We start from the raw sequence: 17286 nt of genomic DNA, 5'->3' as shown, positions 1-17286 counted from the left end.
ACTTTTAGCTAACTGTTTTAATTATATATTTATAACGTTTCGCTAACTATTTTAATTGTCAATTATTACTTTAAGCTAATTGTTTTAATTGTTTATTTATTACTTTTATTTAACTATTTCAACCGTTTATTCCACATTTTTTTCTATTTCAAGATGTTTTTCACCTTAAGCTAACTATTCCAACTGTTCTTTCATTACTTGTAGCTAACTATTTCCATTGTTTATTACTTTTTGCTAACTATGTCATCTGTTCATTACTTTTAGCGAAGAGCTTTCAATGATATTGTATTGTTATTGTATTATTATTATTATTGATTTAGCGAACTATTTTAACTAATTATTCATAACTTTTAGCTAACTATTTCAACTGTTTAGCCAGCATTTCAAGTGGTTTGTCACTTTAAGCTAGCTTTTTCAGCTGTTTGTTCATTACCCATAGCTAACGGATTCCATTGTTCATTACTTTTTGCTAACTATTTCAACAGTTTGTTCTTTACTTTTAGCAAAGACTTTACAGTTGCATTGTATTGTCATTGCATTATCATTGATTTAGCAAACTATTTCAACTGTTTATTCATTACTGTTTATTTTAGCTATCTACTCTATTTTCAATCATTATTTTGTTAACATTATTTTTAGCTAACTATTACAACTTCTCTGTTTGTTTGCTGGGTTTCGTGTGTTTTCAGTCACTGTGTTCATGTGTTACTGACTCAGCTCAGAAGGAGACTTGTACTGTGTGGTTGACCTATGACTGCGTGTTCTTTACTGGTTTATTGTGACAATACATTTACTCAAGTCTTTTTACGTAGTCTCTGGAAACTGTCACAGTACCCTTTGGTTTGGAATAACTTGCATGTTGGACACCATGTGTATGTGTCTGTATAAATGCTATATTTGTACATTAGTTTGTATTGCATTGTAATAAATTTCTTTCATTTGTTTTTGTCTTGCTTGTTATCAATCTCCCACTCTCTAATCTACTCCAGGTTCCAGGTGATTTAAGCCAGACGTCGGATGACCCCAGCCTGTCAGATTTTGAGACGTAAGAATATTTCTCTTTTATTAAACCTCTGTTACTCTCTTCCCCTCACCCTCTTTCTCTCACTTCTCTTCCGACCTTCCCTCTTTTTATATTAATTAACTCTTACCTCTGGAGTTTCTCTGGGTTTGTACCTTGCAAGAGCTACTCAAATAAAATATCTGTTCTCCCAGTGTAATTGTATCTATAAGATCTCAAGTTTACCTGTGAACAAAGCTTTAACACTGTTTGATTTCATACATTCATTAATTGCCTCCACTCTCAGATCAAGACCAAATTAGATTTGGAGGAGTTTTACCAGAGTGAGCTGTAATTTGCTGTAGTTGTCCAAGCATTGCGCTGACGCACTGTTGATGTTGCTGTGATAATGATAATGATGATGATGATAATGGCGACGACAGTGAGGATGGTTTGTTGTTTGTGTCACTCAGGGCTCATCGCGCTCTCATCAATGTGTGGATCCCCTCTGTGTTCCTGCAGGGCAGAGCTGCCAATGCCTACCATGTCTACCAGGTACGTTCAGCCTCTTTAATATCTATGTCCTCTGTTTACCAGGTAAAACTAGCAAGTCACTCACCGTATGACAGTACTTGCTGTTGGAATATGTGGGAAACTTTACCCCCAGGACTATGAAGCTGATGAAAACAAAGTAGGTTTCTGTGATCAATTACTTTGAGTTAAACCAAACAACAGTACAAGTTCATTAAGCCAAAGAGCGAGGCAACAAATGAGCAAGCTCTGAAATAATTAAACATTAAACCAAGTTTGCATTAATACCTCATTATCAGTGCTCATTAGGATTGTTGCACTCAGAGCCTTTTCCCCTAGTCAACTCTGCTCAAGTGGTCAAACAAAGCATTTTGCTAGACAGGGACAAACATGATTGTAGCCATGCTAGCAGTGTGTCCTGCTTGTGAGTCCACCACTTTGGTCCACACTGAACTCAACAACTATTTGATGGATTGCCATGAAATTTGGTGCAGATATCTACGGTGCACACAGAATGATTGCAAGTAAATTTGGAGATCCCTGACTTTTCCTGTAGCACCACCAGGAGGTCAGAGTCATCACTTATCCAGTTTGCCATATTAGTGATGTAGGTGGTCCTCTGACTTTTCCTCTAGAGCCACCATTAGTTTGACATATGTTGTTTTGTGGAGTCAATTGTCTTAATTATTGAATTATTGGCTTTAGACTACTAATCTTGTTTTCTAAAGCCTGTCATGTGAATATGTGAACAGATCGTTGTTGGCTGAGAGTCCACACAATGTCTTTTTTCAGTTGTTCCCAATGAGGACAAAGTGTATGCGAGAAAAGGTTCTACGACCAGCGTCTTTGTCAGAGCGCTCCAACTTTTTTGTTTAGCTGCTCAGAGTACTTGCAGTAAAAAATCTCTGACCTTTTTGGAAAGGCGCTGGTGTTGTCACTGCTGCACCTTTACTATCTATCCCGAGCTTTATGTCAGTCATAAACTACAGCAAAGACAGAAAAGCACATTTGTGGGTTCAGATCGGGTGGACACCAAATATTGCTGGTACCACACGCCTTGTAAGCTTGTTGTTGTCTGTGTAGTTAACCCTCTGTTGACGTAGCATTACCTTAGCCACCTAGCTAATGTTAATGTCAAGATAGTGTTGTCATAGCAACAAAACCCATGGACAGCGCTACATCAAAGTAGTTCTCCAGCACTCTTCCAGCACTTTTCTGTTAGACAGAAAGGCTATATGGACGCAGGTCCTTAGGCTTAGAAATGGGTTGTCTAGAATCTGTGTCGTGACAAAACATTTCTAGACCCAAATCAAAATTGTGACTGCACTTCCCACTTCTAAGTTTGTAACCAAACTTAACTATATAGTTTAGAGAATGTTATAGAGGCGAGACTGAACAGACAGAAGGGCAGAACTCAAATTACAAATCCGTCTGCTGCTTCAGCACCATGGACAGCGCCAAGGATTTATCCCCACACAGCACAGTTAGACTGCTGATATTTCAGAGCCATGGTCAGAGCCATAGATTCAGACTTGCACAAACCTTGGTCAGATAAAGGATCAATAAGTCAGGCCAGCTAAACTAACTTATTCAACTAAGAAAACCCTCTGACCCCACACTCTCCAAACTACTATTGGATGGAGACAGATGGCCTTCATATTACCTACTGCTTGTGGTATTTACAGCAAAGATAATAGCACATTTCCACTTGTGCCAAGCACTTATCTAAGTAAGGTGTGTTGGGAACTGAACTCGAGAGCGGCTTAACAAACCGAATTGCTGCTTCTTTTTGTATCTGTCAAGTTATCGAGCAAAGTAGACAACGGTGGCTCATTCCCTCGGTGACTGTTTTACTGTGTCTGTCACATTAACAAGGTGTTACACCTCAGCTCCCTCACCGCAGCCGTCCACCGGTTCCCTCCTCTGAGACAGAAGCGCACACACACGCACACACACATGCACACTGAACGGTCCCCTGGTTCAGCTTTGTGAGACAGACAGAGAAACACACACACATACACACACAGTGGCACTGACACACGTGGATGTAGTGGGACAAACACAAACATCATGTTCACTGGCTGAAATACGACACACACTCAGACACAAGAAAACACACACATACCTGCTCATAGGGATTTACAGAGACTGATACAAATGCAAGTAATACACACACACTCACACAAAGTCATGCATTCACACATGGATACACACACAAACACATGCAAGCTCAGGTACAGTAGACACTTCTTTATGCTTTACAGAACAACTTGACAGAATAACAAACACACACACACACACACACACACACACACACTGTGCTGTTATCTGCTCTCTAGCCAGGAGGTACAGCGGTAACGTTAGTCAGGGGAAACCATATGGGACGGGAAGAGACAGGTGACACATCCTCAGCTCTAAGTGATAGTCAGGACTGGCTGGCTACCGAGCTCAGCCCGCCTCACCTTATACATAATAAATGTAAATTCAGAACTCGGGGCTCGAGCTGAGAGCTGTCTGACATCTTTTTGTCTGAAATTATCTCAGGAAAGGACAGAAGCACAACAATGGCAAATAAGGTGCATTGTTTTAGTCCCTCTCATTCCTGTCATTTACATCTTTAGTGGTCAGTGTCCTTTACTGAAAAGCAAAGATCCTGAAATATATCTTGGCTCTTGTGAACACATCTGGTTTAATGATTTAGAATTGGCATATTCTGGCATCCGTGGTGGAAAATACTCATGTGGAAGGCAGCTCAATTTTAAAATTGAAGCACAGTGTTGAGAAAGTGACTTGTTCCCTGCACTTTGGGAGCTTATTCGTGCTGCACGATTTACAGGTGGGTGCATTATGACAGTGCTGGCATCAAAGCAGAGTTTGGGAGGATTCATTACAGGCTGATGTGGTAAACTAGCTTCAGTGTATCATATCTTCTCATTTATTTACATTATTTTAGAGTAATACAGGTAAGAATCAGATTTTCTGAAAAGAAGACACTCTGATTTTTCTTATATCTTCAAAGACTGTTCTAACCTTCTGGTGGCAAAAATGCTCCAGCAGCTGTGTGACAAATATGATCATAATGTGTGTCTCAAGTTGTGCCTTTTTTTCCTAATCCAAACAAAGATGGAAGCCAGAAATTGCACACCCTTTTTGCTCACTTTGTACAGAGGGAACCAAAATTATAAAATGTATTGATAGTTATCTTGCTTCATTGGCTTATAGATGTTTCATTCCAATATTTTATATTTTTGTATGAAGTTACATTTTACAAAAAGAGCAAGGACATATGGTAGTTGTGGCTACCTGGATGAAGAAACAGTCCAGATTCTTGAAATACCTTCAGAACAGTGGTAGGTGTGGTGAAATGACGAAGACTGCTAGGTGTTTAAGTTTTATACATTAGATGGTAATACATTAGAGCAGTGGCTCTCAAATGGTGTGCCGCGACACACTGGTGTGCCGTGATGCCAGTCCAGGTGTGGCGTAGAATTTTATGATAACCGTACATTGTTATTGTGATATTCAACTGGGCCTGTACAAGTTATGAATTAGTTTTTTAATTGATTGTATCAGTATGTTGTGAGCGCCCATTTCCCAATAAAGAGGTAAACTCTAGATAATAAAATGTGATTTAATTCAATTTAATTTAATTTTATTTCATTTTGTTCTATTTCATTTTATTTTATTTCACTTCATTTCATTTTATTTTTAGGGAAACGTACAGTATTTGTCGCCATTGGCACGTAGTAATTCTAAATGTGTGACACATCAAAAGCCCTGATTGGCAGCCAGTGTGAGGGATGATAAAATTTAAAAGGAGAAAGCCATGAGTGGGACAATGGAGTGCTTTATTGTGCGGAGCAAATTACAACAAAGCACCAGCAAAAATGACCTCCCACTGAAAGAAAAGTGAAAAAAAAAAACCTGTAAAACAGTATCACGAAAGCTACTTGTCTTATTTTTTCTTATCTTTATTGACTTAAATCATGATAAGAATGATAACATACAGTAAAGAAGCTATTGTGTACAGATATTAAATACAGGAGTGCCTTGAGATTTTGGCTTGCCCTTTGCCTTGGGCAAAAAAGTTTGAAAACCACTGCATTAGGGCCTAAAAGCACAGTATTTGTTTCAACATTGGGGGAATGCATATGAAACGGTGGGATTTGGACACTTAATTTCCTGCATTCTGGTGATTTTTATGCTCCAATTTGTGCATTTTTTTTGCAGTAATTTATGGTGTGTATGTCTTTAATTTCGGCAAAAAAAAAAAAGTCCTATGCTACTTATGTGTTTTTATTCGAGGGGGATGAGGCTCAAACTGGGGCTCATCTCCAACATTAAGGTAGAAATTTCCTATTAACAAATAATAAAAGGAATCTGTCTTCTTGAGGGTTCACTTTTCAAATGAATTTGATTTGATAACTAGTTTGATTGAAAATATGTGGAACATATTGGAGTGTGCAGATATCTGTAATGCTTTGGGCAATAATCAGTGTCCACCTGCAGTTTCACATTCTTGGACGGACTCCAGCATCGAACCTGAACATTTTCCATGTGTTGCACCGATTTAGCCTAATTTCTCCCTCTCAGTAACGGTCTGTGAGACTGCTGTCCAGCCCTGGAGCTGGTATAAAGCGCAGCCCATCTGGTGTATTGGATACTTCCCTTCCCAGAGCTATATTCGTCTAATGGCTCCCTATGGAAACAGCTTTTGTTCTTAGACAGGCTAATGGATGGCCAAGGTTACTGGAGTCATTGTTGTTAAGGTGAGGTTGTTGTGGTGATTGAACACCGAGCCAACAGTCTTAAAGACCAGAGAGTATCATAAGGAGAAGGCAAGGGTCTCTTTAAAATACCCTCAAGCGGTTGCATAGACTTTTTAGCTCAGTGTTTTTCTCCTTCTCTCTGTCTCTCTCTCTCTCTCTCACTCACACACACACACACACACACACACACACACGCATATGCTTGCAAAATTGAACCAATGATGAGAGCAATGAGCCATAGCCGAAGCTAGAGAGGGTTTTGGGAGGCTCGGAGAGTGAATGGGATTTTCGAAGCCGGAGCCTAAGTTAGGTCACAGCAACCTTGTGGTTGAAAATAAGCACGCTAACAGCTCTACGCTGCCGCTAAACTCACCCAGAGAGGAAAAGAGGCTGATCTAACCTCCACCTCTCACACTGTGTGTCCCTTAATGTCTGCTTCTTACTCTCCTCTCTCGTTCTCCTGCGTCATCCCTCCTTCTCTCTGCCCTTCTTTTTCAGCCTCCTTTTCCGCCTCCCCCCGTCTGCCAGATTGCATGGCATTATGGCGCAGCTAAAACGGCTTGTACTCCATTTTCTCTCTTTGCATTTCTTCAGAGCTACTTTCCTCTCCAAGCTTTCCGAAATGACTTCCATCTAAAGCTCAGTAAGGCCTGTGGGATGGATGACGAGAGTCAGACAGAGATGGAGAGCGGGAGACTGATGGATTTGCTCCATTATCAGTCGGGTTTTGCTCTTTTGTGGCACGCCGTGCCTCTGGGCCTTCATCCCTCCATCGCTCCATCCCTCCCCGTGCGTCTTTTCCCCTTCTGAACTCATAATGAGAGAATTATACCGGCCGCGGCACAGTGTCTCCCTCCCACACAATACCAACAATAGAGGCTATCATGAGAGGAGGGAAGGAAGCGTCCTTTGCACGCCGTCAACGAACACAAGGAGTCATTTGGTGTGTGCAGGAGTGTCTGTGTTTTCATTACCTGTGTATTTTATTCTGGCAGTGTGCCGTGAAAAGAGCATCAGTCAGAAGCTGATGAGGAACTCTTTTCTTTTCCAAAGAAATGAGGTTCTGGCTGTTGTATGTTATCAGGATCGAGTTGTGTGTGTAATAAGCAGGTTAGTTTAAACTCATATAGAGAAAAAATGAGGACTTTGGGAATGCTAAGAACTAAAGGAGAGGTTTCTGGGTCTAGGGATGGCAAGGACAGTCGGTTGGAGGGTCCAGTTGGGTTTGGTCCAGACTGAAATATTTTAGCAACTGTTAAATGGATTGCAGTGAAATTTGATACAGATATTTGAGGGCATCTGTTATCTGGTAATTACTGTTTTTGTTTTGTTTTTTTTAACCACAAAAATCAGTCATTTTTAATTACTCCAGTCAAAATGGAGGAAAAATAATTCCCTCTGAGAATATGTGGGCCATGTCTTAACAGCAAGCAAGTGTCCAACCTTTGTGTCCCGTAGCATGACTGTGAACATGATTAGCATTACACTTGCTAAACATCAACATGTTAGAACTGCCATCGTGAACATGTTAGCATGCTAACATTAGACGCTCAAAACACTGCAGTTTATTACAGCCTCACAAAGACGGTAATGTGGCTGTAGACTTCAGCTGTATCTTTTGGTTGTGGTACCGAACATGCTACCTTATGTTTGATACTTACATTTTAGAGTTAAGGCTCATTTACATTCCCTTTATGTACAAAAATAGATATGTTCATTTCAAATGTCATGACTGTCTCTGCCCACATTCTTCGTTGTGTCCTTTATGTTGGCAAAATACATCCAGTAGATGGCACCAGAGGGCCGAATCAAAGGTTTCTGACAATAGAAAGAAAAAAAGACATAGGTGGAGGAGGTCATAATAATGCAGAGGCAGTGTTGTGGATAGCAAACGTTTGTGAGGCCATCGAATACATTGCAACAAGTGGACAGAGAATTCTTTTCACTGTATTATCCATTTGTTTGGTTGCACCATTCGAAAAATGTCTAGCTATGAGTGGGTCCAAAAAATCAGGCCGGACCCTACATGAGCCTGTATGGTTCCTGTCCAAGCTTTCTCCCAAGCTTGACCCATGGCAGCAGTTTTGGGCCCAAGCCTGATTAAAAGCCCAAATTACTAAAACATTTATTACAACCTAAGGGGCCGGCGCGTTTCCTTGCACCACTCTCCTTCTCTACTGTCTTCTGTTATTTCAGTAGTCTATTGTCTTGTGCATGACAGGTTTGGCAGAGCGGGCTGCGCCGCTCGGTGTGCCTAGTGCGCACGGAGGTCAATGGTGATGAGGCACGCAGATGATGATCCCCGCTTTTTGCTGCATGTTAGGCACATCTCTCCCACGGCTGCTAGGCAGAAGCAAACACTGCCAAACAAGTTGCCTACCCCCTTGTCTTTCTCTCGTTTTCCGTCCCTCTCCTATGCACTCCATCTCTCTCCCCCGTTCTCCTCTATATTGCTTTGTTGTTCAGTCACTTTTCCCTTCTTCCTCTTAGTCATCCCCTCTTTCTTTCTCTTTCCCTCTTGATTCTGTCTAGTAAAACCCCTGCCATTTCAGCATGAGAACTTACAGTGACATAAAAAAAAAAAAAGGTAAATATGGCGATACCGACCTGATTGACAGCCTGGTCAGGTCCGGTCAGGCTCAATCGGGCTCAGGTAAAGAATCAGAGCTCTTATATGGTAGTATCTCACTTCAACTACACTTTACTGCCCCTACAGTCTCCAATGGTACTGCTTCATTTTGTCCATATTCATTAGTTTTCAGAAAATGTGCCCAAACATGGATGAAATGAACGCAGAGCAGGGACAGAAGGCTCCATCTGTGTCCAGATATGTATTAACATAAATGAGCCATTGAAAGATTAATATGCATTTTATATATGCTGGTTTATCAAGGGCAACACAAGCCCTTTACACACATGAAACAATTTCACTGCAGTTCCATGCTCGAGACACTACTCACATTGGCACAGTTGAAGTTCTGTGAGAGTCACTGAAGTTCAGCTCGTGTTCATATACAACGCAACTTTAAAGACTTTAACTCTGATTCGTGCTATTTGGCTGAAGCTATTTAACATTTTTCTTGTCAGACACTCTGGGGTATCCCTGCTGAGAAACTCACTGCTGTGCCGCTGTCTGATGGGAGCTTTCAGGTCGTTGATTACTAGGTGTCATACCTGTGGCGTCGCAGCAGCAGGAGGGATATACTCTTCGCACAGCAGCTGACACCGTTGAGCTATGATAAAGTTTTGTTTGCTAACAAAGACGAGACAGACATAATTGTGATTACTTGTTGACTTGTGTGTAGTTGTACGATCTGATTGAGGTTCTGAATAACTTCACAACTTGCGTGTTGTGTGAACTCCTAATAAATGCCGTCTCCTCTGCCGAATTAGGGCGTCACTATCCAGAAACACTTCACACATCATTTTACCCCAGAAGAAGGGAAAGCTGATATACACAGAGCTTTAAAAGGTCTGATTAGAGACCGCTCCAAACACACATACACACTGCTAACACGCCAGTGATGATAGGGCAGCGTGAAGCAGAAAGATAAGTCACCTTCATCTTTTTCTTCTTAATGACTCAGCTGCAATGGAGCTAAATGTTATTTAAGAGTTTTGGTCCAATAAACTCATTGTGTTTACTGCCCCTTTCATGGATTTAGCCCTTCATCATCATCCATCTCTCCACCTCTCTCCCCCTCCTACTTTACTCTCCTTTCTTTATTATCTGTCTCTTGTTCTTTTTTTATCAGTCAGTCTCTCCTTTTATCCTCCATCTTTCATCATTCTGCTCTCTTCTTCTCTCTTTTGTCAATCTTCTCCCAATCATTTTCCATTCTTAGACGAGGCTGGGAGAGGGTGGTGTTGCTCCTGATGATGAGTTGCAGGGCAGACCCTCCCTCCTCCCACCGCAGTTTGACAACAACAGTGAATCACAAATTTGTCTTTACACCACTTCCCAGATGAAACAAAGGCCAACACTTCTCGGATGTGTTTTATCCGTGGAGGAGAAAATGAGGGACTTTCCATCACAAACACCCTCTTGTCCAAATCTGCATGTACTTGTGCATCCATCCATCCATGCATGCGCGTACAAACACCACCTAATCACCGAGCATAAATGAAATGCAGTGTGAATGAAGTGAATCGCAGTTTGCCGATGTTGAGAAGTAGCACCTCTCATCTACAACTCTGTTTTACATATACATTTGATAGATATACAGTATGTGCATATATTCCAAATGAGCAATTCTCTTTGATCAGCAAAAAGCTGAGCCTATCATTTCTGCACACAGTCACTGCAAACTTCTCCCTATTTTATTTATGCAAATGAGGCTAGATATAATGTCTATTGTAACTTTTCTCTTTCTCATTCTTTTCCGCTCTCTGTCCTTCACACTGTTTTTGTTTTATCGAAAGAGCTGGACTTTATTTAAGAGAGACTGTGGGTAAAAATGTGTCCGCTGCTTTTTTTTTTATTTAGTTGACTCTACTGCATATGCTTGTCTTCATGGATAGTACAGTACCTTTAACCTGTTTGTGTACTCCGAGAGAAAGAGAATGATAAAGGCGTCCAATTAATAGCGGTTACATAAACCATCTTTCGCTTCCCTGCGCCTCCCAAAGCCTTTAATATGCACCATATGAAACCACATAAATCAGCCACTCAATGAATAATTGAGACGTCCTCGTTGACACTCTTTCAGATGTGTGCACCGCTGCCTGCAACGGACTGCCGTCCCCCAGAGAAATGCAATGTGGGCAATGTGTTAGCACCCTTAATTTCTATATTAGCTATTGCGTATGGCCGGGTTAGCCTGGGAGACTTGTGGCCGCTGAGGCAGTAAGCTTTTACTTCCAGACCTGCTCAGTGTGAGCTGCTCTGCTTTAGCTATGCAGATGAGATAATACATCCATATGTATTAATGTGAACTTTGAGTGTGTGCAGTTAGCTGTGTGCCGGTGTTGCATTCAAAGACAGATAGATGTACTGTTTTTTAATGTAATACTGATGATCTTATGTGCGTTTTCTCTATACGTGTGTGTTGTCACGCACGTACAGGAATCCAAGTGTGTGCGGACGCGCATGCGGGTGATTATGGTTATGATAATGGCTGGTTGGCGACAGAGGGAGATAACTATTATGTTGATGATGGTAATGATGAATGTTTTACAATGATGATGATGATAATTACAATCGTTGTCTTGGTGTTACATCCATCAGTCATAGATTAAACACCCTCGGGAAGAGACAGAGGCTGCTTTTACTGCTGCAGCATGGGTAGCGCATCAACTACAACATCAGTGTGATTTACATTACATTTCCATTTTAGGCACTTAAGTCAGTGCTCTTATCCAGAGTGATTCACAATGGGGAGGTTATGGTTCAGTATCTCGTTCAATGGCACTTAAACAAGATGCATAACTGTTGATAGACATGTGTTGGCAAAGGGCTCCAAACTGTGACCTTTTGGCTTATGGGGGAGGATATAATAGGGCCTGTAATGCTATACAATACAATATACCTGCAGTAAATACCTCTTTGAGCCTAAATGATACTCAGTTTTTGAGGCCTTTATGAATATTCACACTTAATAAAAACATAAAAATAAAAGCACCCTCTATTACTGTAACAAACGTGTATGTCAACATACCCAATTTGGAGTTATAGCAAGGAAAATTTGTTTTAATGAGATACATTAATTTTTGTAAAACCATGAGAATGTTACACAATGTAACAAGATAAAGTGATATGTTGTTTTAACAAGTCTCCAACAAGTCCTTATAAAAAATTATTTGGTGTATAGTAATAGAGAAAAAGATATGTGACTATGACATGGAAAGTATCTTGTTTTAACATGAAATGGGTGTTTTTATGTTGTTATTTCTGAGAAAATTAAATGTCAGTTTAAGTTGTTTTCAGTGATAATGTTTAGTTAAAATACAACAATTGTAAACTTAATCTAAAAATGCAGAGAATGAAACATTTTGCACTTTAAATCACAAGTTTCATTATGGTATTATTACTATTATTCGTTCATTCATTTTCTGTAACCACTTATCTTGGTACAGGGTTGCAGGTGTGCTGGAGCCTGTCCCAGCTGTCACTGGGTAAGAGGCTGGGTACACCCTGGACAGGTTGCCAGGCTATCACAGGGCTGACACATTAAGACAGACAACTACAGGCAATTAAGAGTAACCAATTAACCGTACATGCATGTCTTTGCATGTGTGAGGGAGCCAGAGAAAATTCACGCTGACATGGGGAGAATGTGTAAACTCCATACAGAAGGGTCCTGGCTGGCTGGTGGATTCGAAACTTCTTGCTGTGAGGCAACAGTGCTAACCACTGTGTCACCCTTTTTCTATCATTATTATTATTATTATTATTTAATTATCTATTAAATTGATTCCACTAAACAAACGTGACACATGGCGTAACAACAAGAGCATTTACACATTTTTATACACCTTTGCACCTAACCTTACTAGTATCAGTCTTGTAAAGCCAGGAGGAGTATTTCCTCTCAGACAGCCGCGATGGATCAAAGCCTGTCTGTCTGTGCCTGTCAGAGGTGCAGTCGTGTCAGCAGGAGAGCTGCTGGTGCTTTACGTGCCTCCCATCAGCAGCAGAGCTGCTAGGAACGTTTGGGGCAGTTGACTGCTGTCCATCTTTGGTTTTTGGGAGCAGGCTGTTCTTGCACATGATGTAACAAGTTGTCGTCGAAGTCACGTTCACTTCGCCTGTCTCTCTCTGCTCCATTCGGTGTGTGTGGACAGGCAAAGCCATGAGAGGAACTACCATGACCATAAATGACAGCAAAATGACATTAGTGCATATGAATTGCCTTTTAGAACAGTGCTGCACAGAGGCCCCCAAATCATGAAGGAATGAATATTTGGTGTTATTTTTAGCTTTGTTTTTTTGTCTGCCGGGGGTTCCTGTACAATGCTGCTGCAACACCAAGTATATGGGCACCACTGTATATGGGCCTGTTGGGCTCTCTGTTTAATTCACATTGACACTGTGTCAGAAAGGTGCTGATAAAACTCTGTGACCATTAGGGGGTACCTGTTCACATTTGAACAGATGCAGTACCAGTTCCAGTACCTGGAATTCAGCACAGGTACACAAAGGTAGTTTTTTCTGGTAGTTTACTGTCTCTGTAAAAACAAAGATTTAAATTTTGAACAAGCTGCAGGGGTGACGTGGTCAACTAGAAAGCAGTTATGCTCCTCTGCTCTTTACTAATCCCACAAACAGCCAATCTTCTGTTTCTGTCTGTCTGTCTGCTTGTGTATGTGTGTTTGCTCATCTAGCCATGATACTAGGCCATTTTTGATATGATATAGAAAAGAAATTAGACCAGACGACAAACTGTTGAGGCAGATTGGCACTGCAGCGATGGTTTGGGCTCGCTGGGAAGTCAACAGAGTGGCTGTGAAGCTCAATGGATGGTTTGCCGGGTTTAGGGGCGCTTCCGCCTCCTGCCGGAAGTTGAGCCCGGTGGCTCTGCAGAGCTCTGTTACCAGCCCCAGAACTCCCTGGTGGGCTTCCAGGCCTCCCAGGAACTCTGCAGCACTGATGGATTTAACGTTAATCTGTACTTAACGTGAGTTGATACCCAAATTACCTTGAGCACCATCCGATACTGTCAGTACATAATTTGGTAATTTGTAATTCGACGTAATTTATCAGCGAGCTACTTCAGTAGTAATGACATAATTTCATCGGTACCCTTAAAGGTCCAGAGTTCAGAACCCAATTCTGTGGTTATTTGTAATACTGTTTGTGGTGTCTGGACAAGGTATTACATAGACGTTACAATGCTCTGCTGTCCAGTACAAAACACCACACATACCAACACATTCTTACCCCGACCTCTTCACATATTGACGTGCTTGGTCATGGACTTTCCACATCCACATACGACGTGCAACGTACCCTGAGTGCGTTGGTTGTTGACGTTCTGGGACACCGTGTCAAGTTCTTCTTTCAAAATACTCTTCCATTTTCACAGGAATTTTTTTTCCCCTCAACAACTAACACACATGGTTGGGTTTAGGCAACAGAAACACGGCTAGGTTTAGGCAACAAAAGGAAGTGATTGCTTTAGGAAAAAATAACAGGGTTTGGCTTTAGAGTCTTACGGGACGCGAACACCACTCTCTCGGGTGAATGTCAGTATTTGCTGGACCCATCCACCACCACTCCCATCCGCCCCACTCTGACTTTCGCCACCTTAACTTTCATCCTTGTCCTGCTGTGTTTCCCCCTGACGCTGCCAGGTGCTGGTATCATACCGACGTTAAAGGACGCCTTTTTTCGTTAGTTAGTTAGACTTCGGAGTGAGACTGTGCTCCAAATACAGCTTCTAAAAAAGTCACAACTAAATTCCCACATTTTAAGTCTCACATGACTATGTTATTGGTTTCAATGACAGGTTTTGATTACTACTCACTATACAGCTCTAGTGCCAAGACATGAATCCCTAAACATCCTGTAATTCAGAGTAATGGTGTCTGTGTTCAGGGGGATTTTTAATTTATGCTGCACCATGCCTCAAAACTGTATTTCTAGTTGAGGTGTCACTGCTGCAGTCTGTTTCATCATGCCACATCTTTTTGTCTGCACATCATCTGGATTTTAACTTTGCTTAACATGGCAAAGACAAACAGAGCTGCAAGGTCCCTTGAGGGTGTTTCTGAGGTGAAGTCCTGCTGTGTCACTTCAGCAGCGAGCTGCCCTCCAATAAAAACTTCAAAGGTGTGTTGTAAGCTGGTGGAAATGGGATGTGAGAGGTGGGGTGGGGACTTGGCTCGGCCCTCGAGGGTGGCGGAATCAGGATTCGGCTGGTGACGCTGTTGTCCCTTTGAGGGAGTCGGGAGGGAGTGTGATGATCTCTGCTTTAGCCGCAAAACATCTGATTAGATCTTGGGCCGGAGCGTAATTTGTCAGTCTGCCTCACCTCTCTTCTCCGCTCCGCTCTCTATGCTCCCTCTCCCTTGTTCCTCTCAATTTATATTTACCCATTTTGTTTGTGTCTCTAATTGTCCGCCTCTCCCTCTCGTGCTTCATTTTTTCCTATCACGCCATTTTCCCCTCCCCTCTTCCTTTCAATCTCAGTCAGGTCTACGCTGCTCTACATCCTCCACTCCCCGCCTTTACCCTCAATCATTTGCTCACTGGCTTCTTTACTACGCTCAAAGCCAATTTTCAGGACTTGTCAGTGACTCATTCATTCAAATGAAAGAGGGAAGAGAGTAAGAGTCTCCTATCGTGACTGAGTTTTTAGTTTGAGGAGGGACACACAAAGAGGAGTGGGAGGGAGGGGGTTGACAGGAGAAGGGGAGTGGGAGATGAAGAGAACAGAATAAGGGAGGCAGTTGTGATAAAAGACGCAGATAAGAGCCACGGCTTGTCCCGTTTTCCTCCTGCTGCGGCATCAGGCAGTTTTTCCAAGGTAGCCTCCAACTTAGAAGTTGAGTGCTCATATCTGGTTACCACCCGCCGGTCTTAAAGAACTTGTGCTGAGTCCTCAAGTGATAAAAAGCTTACAGTGTCTGGTGTATTGATGGCTGTACTGTGTGAGGAAGAGAGAAAAAAATAAGGAGCTGTTTTTTCCAATAGGCCTGCAAAGCCACATGGCCACATCGCAGGATTCTTTGTCCAGCATGCTATACAGTATGAGCGGTTAACCTCCTGACAATTAGCACCTGAGTGTACACTTACTAGAAGTGCTCAGACTTTTTCACAGACTTTATTGTATATGTCTTTACTTCTCTCTTTGGATTAAGCAAGATAATCAGGTGCTGCTGTAAATTTTGACATTTCAATGCTATATTGAAACCAGCAAAACAATACAGGCCTCCAAGACTTTACCTTTGCAGTAACTTATCATCTTGTAAATTTTGCTCGAAAGGCACTGCTCTATCTGTTTCTTATATCTTGTCGGTTTCAAATTCTGATTGCTGTTTGTCTTTGACAGTGTAGTTTATCTGTGCTTTTCGTGAATCTTAGATCCCTTCCTATTTTAAAGTTGCTACAAACAACATTTCTGCATTATCAAGGGATCACATGATAACTCGAAAATGAAAAGGGGTTGCCCTTGAGGCTTGGGCAGTATCACGGTATTACAGTACACCAGGGTATTAAGTCAAAAGTACAAACGCTCTTCTTTCTGTTAAAGGGCCAGTGTGTAAAATGGGTTGAAAACAGTGACATCAGTGGTCAAATTCTAGATTGCAGGGCTCACTCGCTCACCCCTCCCGTCGGGTAAATGACAGTGGCCTCGTAGGGACAAAAAGCCTTGCGCACGAGTTTTTCAGGAGTAGGTCTATCTAGCGGCGAGGTGAATATTTATTTAGAAATCTAAACCATGTTACGATATTGTAATGAATCCCTTACGAGCAGGAGACCAGAGTAGCGTTCGGAAAAAAGGCCCGTTTATTTGAGCACTCCAAAAACTCTGGTAACACTCCAGGGGGTAAAAGACTCCATCCCAAACNGGGTTCATTCTCTCCTGTTGCGTGGTAAGTGTGGTCCATTCGCAAACTTTATAACTAAAAAAACGTTTCACTATTCTCTATCGACGAACGACTAACACTCTCTGCTGTTTCCTCCTCCTCCTTCCTTCCTTCCTCCCGCTGTCTTCGTTGGTTCATTTATACACGCGAAACGCGTTCTCTGGCTGACTGGATTGTCCGCTCGGTCTGCCGTACATACATGGCGGTGCAAGATGGCGACCTCTCTAAAGCAAGGCCCTTGCTATTAATATATATAAAAGCATAATTATAAGGCTACGAAAACCAAACGAATTTTATTTTATACACTTGTATAAACATATTAATGGGTAGAATATTCAGATTCAGACTGACAATAAACCATGCCAAATATTACACACTGGCCCTTTAAGCTAATACTGAGATGCTGTATTGAGGTGATCAATTGTAGTGCACAGCACGCGCCACCAGAGGTCAGTC

At 41.8% G+C, this 17286-nt stretch overlaps 1 protein-coding gene across 1 annotated transcript in view; it reads left to right on the top strand.

The window, feature by feature from the left end:
- snx29 (sorting nexin 29) overlaps window positions 1-17286 on the top strand; it is a 199311-nt gene that overhangs the window by 125859 nt on the left and 56166 nt on the right. Inside the window, exons 17-18 of the mRNA XM_050060227.1 lie at window positions 990-1045; window positions 1474-1555. Of these exons, the coding sequence (XP_049916184.1) occupies window positions 990-1045; window positions 1474-1555 (138 nt within the window). The remainder of the gene's footprint in view (window positions 1-989; window positions 1046-1473; window positions 1556-17286) is intronic.

This window comes from Epinephelus moara, chromosome 13 (genome assembly GCF_006386435.1).
Source record: "Epinephelus moara isolate mb chromosome 13, YSFRI_EMoa_1.0, whole genome shotgun sequence".
NCBI classification, from domain to species: Eukaryota; Metazoa; Chordata; class Actinopteri; order Perciformes; family Serranidae; genus Epinephelus; species Epinephelus moara.
This window is presented reverse-complemented; position numbering and strand designations above follow the sequence as displayed.